A 10,253-nucleotide genomic window follows, 5' to 3' on the forward strand; every position below is an offset into this window, starting at 1 on the left:
AACATATCATATGCACACAGACCCTCACGTGTACACACGTGCACACCAACTAAAAAATGTCACTAAAAAATCTAGAAAAAATTATACACATACTTTCAATTGTAGTACACCTAGGGTTAAAATTTTAACGTCAAATTCATTATATTTTAGCCGTAACAAAAAAAAAAACAAAAAATCTGACAGTTTTAAGGTTGTAATTTTGTCAGAATTTTATCTTTTTTGTTATTCTCTATGTAGAATGAATTTGAAGATGCGACTTTGTACGTAGATGTAATACTATTGAAAGTACATGTATGAATTTTCCTAGAATTTTTTGTGATAATTTTTACTTGGTGTACACGGTGTGTACACGCGAAGGCCTGTGTGCATAGGATACGCTCCCTACATACATACATACATACATACATACATACATACATACATACATACATACATACATACATACATACATATGTATATGTATATGTATATATATATATGTATACATATATATACATATACATATATATATACATGTATATATATATATATATACGTATATATATAGATATACGTATATATATAGATATACGTATATATATACGTATATATATACGTATATATACGTATATATATAGATATACGTATATATATATACGTATATATACGTATATATATGTATACGTATATATACGTATATATATGTATACGTATATATATATATACGTATATGTATACGTATATATATATACGTATATATATATATATACGTATACATATACATATACGTATATATACGTATATGTATATATTATACGTATACGTATATGTATACGTATACGTATATGTATATGTATACGTATACGTATATGTATATGTATACGTATACGTATATGTATATGTATACATACATATATACATATATGTATACGTATATGTATACATACATATATATATATGTATGTATACATATATATATATACATACATATATATATATATATGTATATATATATGTATATATATATATACATGTATATATATGTATACATATATATACATGTATATATATGTATACATATATATACGTATATGTATATATATATACATATATATATGTACATATATATATATGTATATATATGTATATATGTATATATATATATATGTATATATATATGTATACATATGTATATATATATATATATCTGTGTGTAAACTATAAGAGAAATGTAAATTTTGTGAAGAATATTACTATCACTTTGTCAGATGAAGAAGTGACCAAAATAAAAGTTGTATGTCTTGGTGAGTTCTAAAACTTTTATGTTCATGACTTTTTCAGCTGAAATTATTTACTACTTCAAAATATTATTTGAAGTTTTGAAATTCAAATTTTTAATTGATAAAACAAAGTCACAAGAGAAAATAGCCAAAATAATAGCAGTAAGAACACAATAACATGATAGAGGATGATTTTAAAAACATTTAGGAAAAAAATCATCCAATTTGGAGTTCATATGAGTGAGATAAACTAGTTTCAAATTTTATTTTCGCTTACGGCTGCTTAAGACGACTGTATGGAAAAATCGATTTTCTCATAGGGGCTCTTAAGTGATCCACATGCAAAAATGAGCTCATTTTTTACATGCGGACATCTTAAGAGGCTTGCATGAATAGGAAAATCGATTTTTCCAGAAGCCGTATGCGAAAAAGCTGCTTGATTTTTCATGCGGTAAGTTATGGTCCGTTTGCAAAAATTATGAGGGTCTCGTACACAAAAATCGTTTATGTAGCAGTGGGTGATTGATTAGTACTACTGCTGCATCTGCACTGCATGGCCATGCCCACACACTTGGCCTGCATTGCTAGCCATTGCTATACTATGGGCCTGTTTGGGGAGCTTTAGATTCTAAGAAGCAGCTATTTGGTAGCCAGCTTTTGAGAATCTGGAAAAGCTCTAAAACCTAGCTTCTCCAGCTTCTGACTTATTAGTTCATTTTTCAGAATATGTAACTCCATATTCTCAGAAGCTGTGGACTGTTTAGGATAGCTTCTAGCAAAAGCAGCTTTTTCCAAAAGCTGCCGCTGAGACAAGCTTCCCAAAACAGGGCCTATATATGCTGCTGGTTTCCTGGTTTGGTGGTCTCATGCTCATGCATGCACACGTCCATCTGTGTGAATTCTGAAGCTGCAAGAACCTCTCGCCGTGCTGCATGGGCCATCCACCGGCGACCTCCTCACCGGCCGGCGCCACCGCCGGCGTCAGCGTTATGGTCAGCGACCGATATGTAAGTGTGCTGCTGCTGGTCAGCTCTGCCTGCATATGTTCGATCGATCGATTCATTGCTGACATGATTGATTGAATGATTGCATGCGCATGCAGGTTGAGATTAAAAATGGCATCTTTGAGGTTACACTGTCCAACCCCGACGGGATCGTGACCGGCGTCCGGTATAATGGTGTGGACAACTTGATGGAGATTCTTAACAAAGAAGACAAGAGAGGGTACCTACCTGACAATTTTGCTTACGCTTTTTATCCTCTCTTTGATATGTTTAACTAGCATAGTGGCTCACGCAGATTGCGTGGCTAGCATCGTTACATTTTTTTTTCTCATTTAATAGCTTAAATATTTTCACATTTTATTATTAAAATATATTAAAATGACAACGTAATTTTAAACTCTTGGTTGAACTAACAAATGTGTGATATTTTTATTGTATGGTATACGTGATAGTTATTTATAAATTATATTTATATATGGACTCAAGAATAATCTTTTAATATTCCTTAGTTTTTAAATTTCGAATTTCCTTTGTTCATAAATTCTATTCCTATATGGATTCTAGACTACTCTTCCAATATTCATTTTTCTAAACTCTGAATTTTAGTTATTTATAAATTGTATTTCTATGTGGACTTTAAACTCTTCTTTCAATATTTATTTTTTTTAATTTTGAATTCCAATTATTGGTAAATTGTATTACTATATTGACTCTAGACTTCTTTTTCCAATAGTTTTTATTTTTTAAAATTCAGCTATTTCTAAATTGTATTCATATATGGACGCTAGACTTTTTTTTCCCAATATTCCTTATTTGTTAATTTTAAATTTCAGTTATTTATAAATTGTATTCCTATAGACGCTAGTCTCTTCTCCCAATCTTGTTTATTTTAATTTTGATTTTTTGTAATTCTAAATTGTATTTCTATATGGACTCTAAACTCTACTTTTATTTTTTTTTATTTTTAAGTTCTAACTTTCATTTAGTTCTAAATTCCTATGTGTGGACCGTAGACTCCTCTTCCAATATTTCTACTTTTTTAATTCTCAACCTGTTATTTCTAATTGTATTTCTATATGGATTCTAAATTCATTTTTCAATATCTTGTTTTTTAATTTTTTAATTTAAATTATTTATAAATTGTATGCCTATATAGACTCTAGACTCTTTTTTTTAATATTTCTTATTTTTTATTTCAAATTTCAGTTATTTATAAATTGTATTCATGTATGGACTCTAGACTCTTCTCCTAATCTTGCTTTTTTTTAAAAAAAATAATTTGAATTTTAGTTAATTCTAAATTGTATTTCTATATGGACTCTAACTTCTACTTTTAGTTTTCCTATTTTTTATTTCCGAATTTTAATTAATTCTAAATTGTATACTTGTATAGACTCCAGTCAACTCTTTCAATATTCCTTATTTTTAATTCTGAATTTCATCTATTTTTAAATTGTATTCCTATATGAACTCTACTTTTTTTTTCTTTTTCTCCGATTAATATGGGAATTTCTAAGCCGTGAGAGTAAACGTGGTGGACCGTAGACTCTTCTTACAATATTTCTACTTTTCTAATTCCCAATATGTTATTTCTAATTGTATTTCTATCTGGACTCTAAATTCATTTTTTAATATTTTGTTTTTTTAATTGTGAATTCAAATTATTTATAAATTGTATTCCTATATAGATTCTAGACTTTCTTTCTAAATATTTCTTGTTTTTTATTTTGAATTTCAGTTGTTTATAAATTATATTTATATATGGACTCTTGACTCTTCTCCCAATCTTGCTTTTTTATTTTGAATTTTAGTTATTTCTAAATTTTATTTCTACTAGAAAAAATGCCCGTGCATTGCAACGGGTGAAATCTATTTTAATCTTATTATTGTTATACTGTTTAGTTAAGGTGAGATTCACCGTGGGAATTTGCTTGAATTTATATATTTTCAAAAATCATGAGCTGCAATTAGGATTCTTGTGCACATAATATAATTAACTTTAATTTTTAAATTAAAAACTGGTTCATTATAAGATTTTATAATCAACAAAAATTTGTTGAAGAAAGAGGTACTATAGTTTTGATTTTTCATCAACCGGATGTGTATGGTCCGTGCTAGTGGTCGAGAAAAAAAAATTTGCGCGCAAATATGATTTGACAGGAGGGAGGGACAGTAGACTTATTCTAGGAGAGGCCCATAAAAAGTAGATTTATTCCAAGAGAGGCCCATTGACACAGTGCAAGTAATATAGGTGTAAAAAGGAGAGAGAGGTGATTATATGGAAGATACGTATACTATATCAACCGCGGTTTTGACCCGACAATTAAACGGATCCCCCGAAATCCTTACGTATTTTTTTAATTAGGTACAGAGGTATAGATTAGAATTAGAATTAAATAACATGTTATTATTAAAATAAAATACAATATACATTTTTTATTAAATTCTTCATGAATGAACCACACTATCTAGAATTGTTTTGAATTTTTCAAAGCTCATTTGCTAATTTTAATAATACAAATATAATTTTAATAATTAATTTAAAGTAAAAACAAACTAAAAGCCCTCTCCTAAGTCTGGGCCAAATCTGGCCCATTCTTCTTCTCCTCCCTCTTAGGCTGCCATCCCTCCCTATTGGGCCGTCATCCCTATCTCCACTTGGGCCCAGCAGCCACCTCTCTTCCTTTCCTCCTTCTTGGGCCACCATCCTCGGGCCCAACAGCCATGCCAACCCATGAAAAGAAGCGGATGGGAATAAAACCGAAAAAGACGACGGAAAAAAAAGGAAAACGGCGAAAAAAAACGCACGGACGAAAAAAAATTGTCGGAAACCTTATGTATTTTCTAATTATTAGGTGTGTGTGTGTGTGTATATATATATGAACTCTAACTTCTACTTTTGATTCTCCTATTTTTTAATTCCGAATTTTAATTAATTCCAAATTGTATACTTGTATGGACTCTAGTCTACTCTTTTAATATTCCTTATTTTTAATTCCGAATTTCATCTATTTTTAAATTGTATTCCTATATGGACTCTACCTTTCTTTTTTTTCTGATTAATGTGAGAATTTCTAGGCCGGAAGAGCAAACGTGGTGGCTTCTTTTTTATTACTTTAATAATATAATAGATAATTAGCAAGTACAATAGTTTGGTACTACTTGGATCTTGCCACATCCTACCAGTGTACATTTGTTAATTGTTATTGAGCTACTTTGCCTATTTAAAACTAAAGAAGAAATATTTTAGTCCTCATTCAAGTACAGGCTGCAACTGAGGTTATAGTCAATTGGTCATATGGTGTTGTATGTTGTCAGGTACTGGGACCTTGTTTGGAGTAAACTGGGAGAAAGAACTGGCATATTTGATGTGTAAGGGTTCTCAATTCACTCCTCAGATTTCAGGCATCAGTTCTGTGCCTCCATATGAATACACTTTTTGTGCTAGAGAGAGCCCAGATGTAGCTGACATTGAACGTTGTTACGCAGAATAAAAGGGACAGAGTTCCGAATCATATATCAGGATGAAAACCAGGCAGAGGTCTCGTTCGTCAGAACATGGGATCCTTCTCTAGAAGGCAAAGCTGTTCCCTTGAACATTGATAAGAGGTGATCCAATAGCACAGGCATACAATGGAGTTGTTCTCAGCAATTCATTTGGAAAAGGCAATCATGTTTAACAGAGCAAGTAATTGATATATTTTGACAGCGCAAGTATGTTTGTATAGGTTCATCGTACTCCGGGGCTGCTCAGGATTCTATACTTACGGAATCTATGAGCATCAGGAAGGGTGGCCTGGTTTTAGCATGGTAGAGACCAGGGTGGCCTTCAAGCTTCGGAAAGACAAGTTGTTCTAGTTCCTGAATTTAAGTTTTTTTTTCGATTTTGCTATATCTCACTCGAAAGTTTTTTTTCTTATCTCTCACTCGATTTTCTCACTCAAATTTATAGTGCATTTTCTTGTAAGTTACAATGTAATTTATGAAACTTACGCTGTAACTTTTACAATGTAATTTTGAATCTTAAGTTTTGAAATTTATATTGGATTTGGTCTTTTTCTTGCAGATATGGTAATTAGTGTCTATTATGGTGTTTCTTAGTTGTTTCTTGTCTTTTACTGTGTCTATTGGATTTTAATCCAAAAATTAAAAATCTGTGTGATATGATCATAAAAATATTTCAAAAAATGCATAGATACTCCCTTTTTTTTTTAGTTTGCTGAATTATGCTACATCTTACACTGAATCCATTACTTTGGTGCAAATTCAGGTTTCATTACATGGCATTGGCCGACGACAGGAAGAGAATAATGCCGATGCCTGAAGACCGAGTGTCGCCCCGGGGACAGCAATTAGCATACCCTGAAGCTGTCCTTCTTGTGGACCCAATAAATCCTGACCTAAGAGGAGAGGTAAGCTGAAAAAATAAGGATTTTTTTTAGAGAACGATGGCAGGAGATCTGCCGGAATTTTAATTATCAATTAAACACTATTCCTGGTAAATTTACAATATCATGAAGAATCTAAACACTGTTACTGGTAAATTGTCAAGGTTGATGATAAATACCAATACTCGTGTGAAAACCAGTATAACAATGTCCATGGATGGATATCATTCGATCCTCCAATTGGCTTCTGGCAGATCACTCCGAGTGATGAGTTCCGGACAGGAGGTCCCGTCAAGCAGAACCTGACCTCTCATGTTGGGCCAACTATGCTGGCTGTAAGTTCAGACATTATATTATATTGAAATAAAAAGTTCAGATTATTAAGTTCAGACATTCTTCTGAAACCCTTTTTCTTTAATCTGATTTTCAGATGTTCCTTAGCGGCCATTATGCTGGAGATGACCTTACACCCAAGTTCATGACTGGTGAATACTGGAAAAAGGTCCATGGGCCTGTCTTCATGTACCTTAACTCCAGTTGGGATGGAAGTAACCCAACTCTACTCTGGAAGGATGCAAAAGTTCAGGTGACAAATTGGATGCATATTTCTTCTCTACTTTGATATCTTTATTTTATTTACAAAAGTTCAGGTGATAACATTCAGATTGAATAAGTTCTTATTGACAGTACAATTGTTATGAACACGGCACAAGTAACTTGTAATTTAATTCTCCTTTGGAAAACAGATGATGATTGAGAAAGAGAGCTGGCCGTACTATTTTGCACTATCAGATGATTTTCAGAAGACTGAGCAAAGAGGTCGTATCTCTGGTAGACTACTCGTCAGAGACAGGTAGTAATGACATTTCTTTTCCAGTTTTTTACAACAGTAGTAACTAAAAAAGTTTGATTCAGTCCAGATGTAATTTAGATCGAGATACATCTATTACTAATGAATTTATCATGTGTTATATAGGTATTTACATGATGCAGATCTTTATGGTACATCAGCTTATGTAGGCTTAGCTCTACCAGGAGATGTTGGATCCTGGCAAAGAGAGTGCAAGGTAATGCATTCTATATACACACTTATTCTTTTAGAACAAGCTGGAATACATGTTAGACTATGAAGTATATTATCGATCACATATTCCAACACTGTAGGGATACCAATTCTGGTGTAGGGCACATGATGGTGGAAGCTTTAGCATAAGAAACATTGTAGCTGGAGACTACAACCTTTATGCATGGGTTCCAGGATTTATAGGGGACTACAAACTGGATGCTAAGCTAACCATATCTTCAGGTCAGTATCTACCTGACATTTATTCCTCTTGCAGCTTCCAATGAGATATCCTGATATGTTCAGCACTCCTGTTCAGGGGATGACATTTATCTGGGTGACCTTGTGTATGAACCACCAAGAGACGGTCCCACGATGTGGGAGATCGGAATACCTGATCGATCCGCCTCTGAATTCTATGTTCCAGACCCTAATCCCAACTATGTGAATAGGTTGTATATCAACCATCCTGACAGGTGATGCAGACTGGCTACCAACAGACTTCTCAAACATGTACTAATCAAGTGATCATCATTTCTTATCATATAGTGTTCTGATTGTTCGTTACAGATTTAGGCAGTATGGACTTTGGGAAAGATATGCAGAGCTGTATCCAGACGGTGATCTGGTATACACAATTGGCCAGAGCGACTATACCACCGATTGGTTCTTTGCTCAAGTAAACAGGTGATGTTTTCATCTCATTTGAATACAACTGATTACGCAGAGTTACATGATGTGCTTCTAACATCTGTGTCCACTGCAGAAGAACTGATCAGAGCACCTACCAGCCAACCACATGGCAAATAAAGTTCAATCTTGACAGTGTCAGTCCTAACAGCACATACAAATTCAGAGTGGCTCTTGCATCATCCGCAAATGCCGAGTTGCAGGTTATTTCAGAAAAAAAAACACAAAAATACTCAGATTGGCCAATGTCCATTCCTATTTCATTATTTGTTATCATCATTCAAGAAGTTGATACTAAATACACAAAATGCTTGTATTTTCAGGTTCGTTTCAACAATCAGGACAGAACTGCTCCTCACTTCACAACTGGATTGATTGGGAAAGACAACACGATTGCGAGGCACGGGATCCATGCGCTGTACTGGCTGTTCAACATCGATGTGAGTGGAGCTTGGCTTGTTCAAGGGATGAACACCATCTACCTGAAGCAGCCCAGGAACCAGAGTCCATTTCAGGGACTGATGTATGACTACCTAAGAATGGAAGGTCCTTCTGGCAGCTAAGGCCAGTCTTTAGCTAGTTAACCAGCCTCACATGTATCGCTAGTAATAGCTGTACTATGCCTAGGTATGCAGTATGATTTTAAAGTTTAATCTTATTTTACCAAAAAAAAATCCTGGGTTTTGTCTAACCCGGATTTAGCTTATCTGATTTAGGTTAGCTGGTAAAAATGTAAGCTGCCGAAATTTCTCAGAGCATCAGAATTTTGAAAACGATAAGATATAATCTAAATTGGTGATATGTATTGGAAAAAGAAATATCATTTCCTCTTTTAACTGTAGTGTAACGATTAGAAATAATCTAAATTGGTGCTATGCTTTTGTTTTTCAGAATTATCCGTATAGCTTGACCGTTTTCCGTTTCCGACGGATAATAGCCTTACTATATCCATATTCGTCTCTGATACTATCTGAAGTTATCCATAAATCAACACAGTCTATTTCCACGCAAGTGTCTGGACAGTCCGAAACTATATGAACCAATTTCATCACTACCTGTGGATATATATTATAACTAAGCTTTTTTTTGGATATATATTATAACTAAGCTTTTTTTTTCTTTCTCTAAATTAGTTCCGAAAGATTGACCTGGCGATAGTAGACCTTTTTGTGCGTTGTAGCACGTAGCATTTCCACTTATTGAGAAGATATCATTTTGTACATAAATTATTCAAGTCATATGAACACGAGCGAGTGCATATAATACAAAAAGAAATGTTTTGAGTACGGATCGTTATCCTTTTAGGGTTTCACATTCATATATACTTCTTGTAAGTTGTCGTTCGGCGTTGTAACCTCACCCCGATACAGTGAAGATATTAATTTGCTGGCTGGCACCTATGGTTTTTTCTCTCCTGCTTTGGGAAGGTTTTTCACGTTAAATCTCGTGTCTTCTGTGATTGATCTATTGTTCTTTATCTTTTATTTGCCTATTGTTTCCTAACGCAACACACATATATTTTGCTAGTTTAATTAAAATAATAAACGTTTTAACACAATTACATATGCATTGTGGTTAAAAGTAGAAATTATGTAGTCCTCGTACAGCATAAAGAATAGAACTAACTAACGAGGACTAGTTAAAGAGAAAATGTAACAATAACTATTAAGTTAGTGCTGAAAAAACTACTCCCTCCGTTGCAGATTACAAGACTTTCTAGCATTTCTCATATTTATATAGAAGTTAATGAATCTAGACACACATATATCTAGATTTATTAACATCTATATGTATGTGAGCAATTTTAGAAAGTATTACATTGTGAAATGGAGGAAGTATTAAGTTAAGT

At 33.2% G+C, this 10,253-nt stretch overlaps 1 protein-coding gene across 1 annotated transcript; it reads left to right on the top strand.

Moving 5' to 3' along the window:
- The first annotated feature begins 2,131 nt into the window (after positions 1–2,131).
- On the top strand, positions 2,132–9,196 carry LOC4346275 (uncharacterized). Its single transcript, XM_015794542.3, has 15 exons — positions 2,132–2,266; positions 2,362–2,483; positions 5,582–5,635; positions 5,753–5,872; positions 5,992–6,111; positions 6,534–6,675; positions 6,816–6,986; positions 7,082–7,237; positions 7,398–7,504; positions 7,628–7,718; positions 7,816–7,957; positions 8,034–8,190; positions 8,285–8,401; positions 8,481–8,607; positions 8,728–9,196. The coding sequence occupies exons 1-15, from the start codon at positions 2,192–2,194 to the stop codon at positions 8,965–8,967; spliced, it is 1,941 nt and encodes a 646-aa protein (XP_015650028.1). The 5' UTR covers positions 2,132–2,191; the 3' UTR covers positions 8,968–9,196.
- Positions 9,197–10,253: the final 1,057 nt, after the last annotated feature.

This window comes from Oryza sativa, chromosome 8 (genome assembly GCF_034140825.1).
Source record: "Oryza sativa Japonica Group chromosome 8, ASM3414082v1".
NCBI classification, from domain to species: Eukaryota; Viridiplantae; Streptophyta; class Magnoliopsida; order Poales; family Poaceae; genus Oryza; species Oryza sativa.

What these genes read in the sequence shown, in the direction of transcription:
- LOC4346275 (XM_015794542.3), top strand. Translation starts at nt 2,192, where the DNA reads ATGGGCCATCCACCGGCGACCTCCTCACCGGCCGGCGCCACCGCCGGC. An exon ending in TTGGGCCAACTATGCTGGCT is followed by an intron (nt 6,987 to 7,081) that starts GTAAGTTCAGAC and finishes TCTGATTTTCAG; the next exon opens with ATGTTCCTTAGCGGCCATTA. An exon ending in TTCTTTGCTCAAGTAAACAG is followed by an intron (nt 8,402 to 8,480) that starts GTGATGTTTTCA and finishes TGTCCACTGCAG; the next exon opens with AAGAACTGATCAGAGCACCT.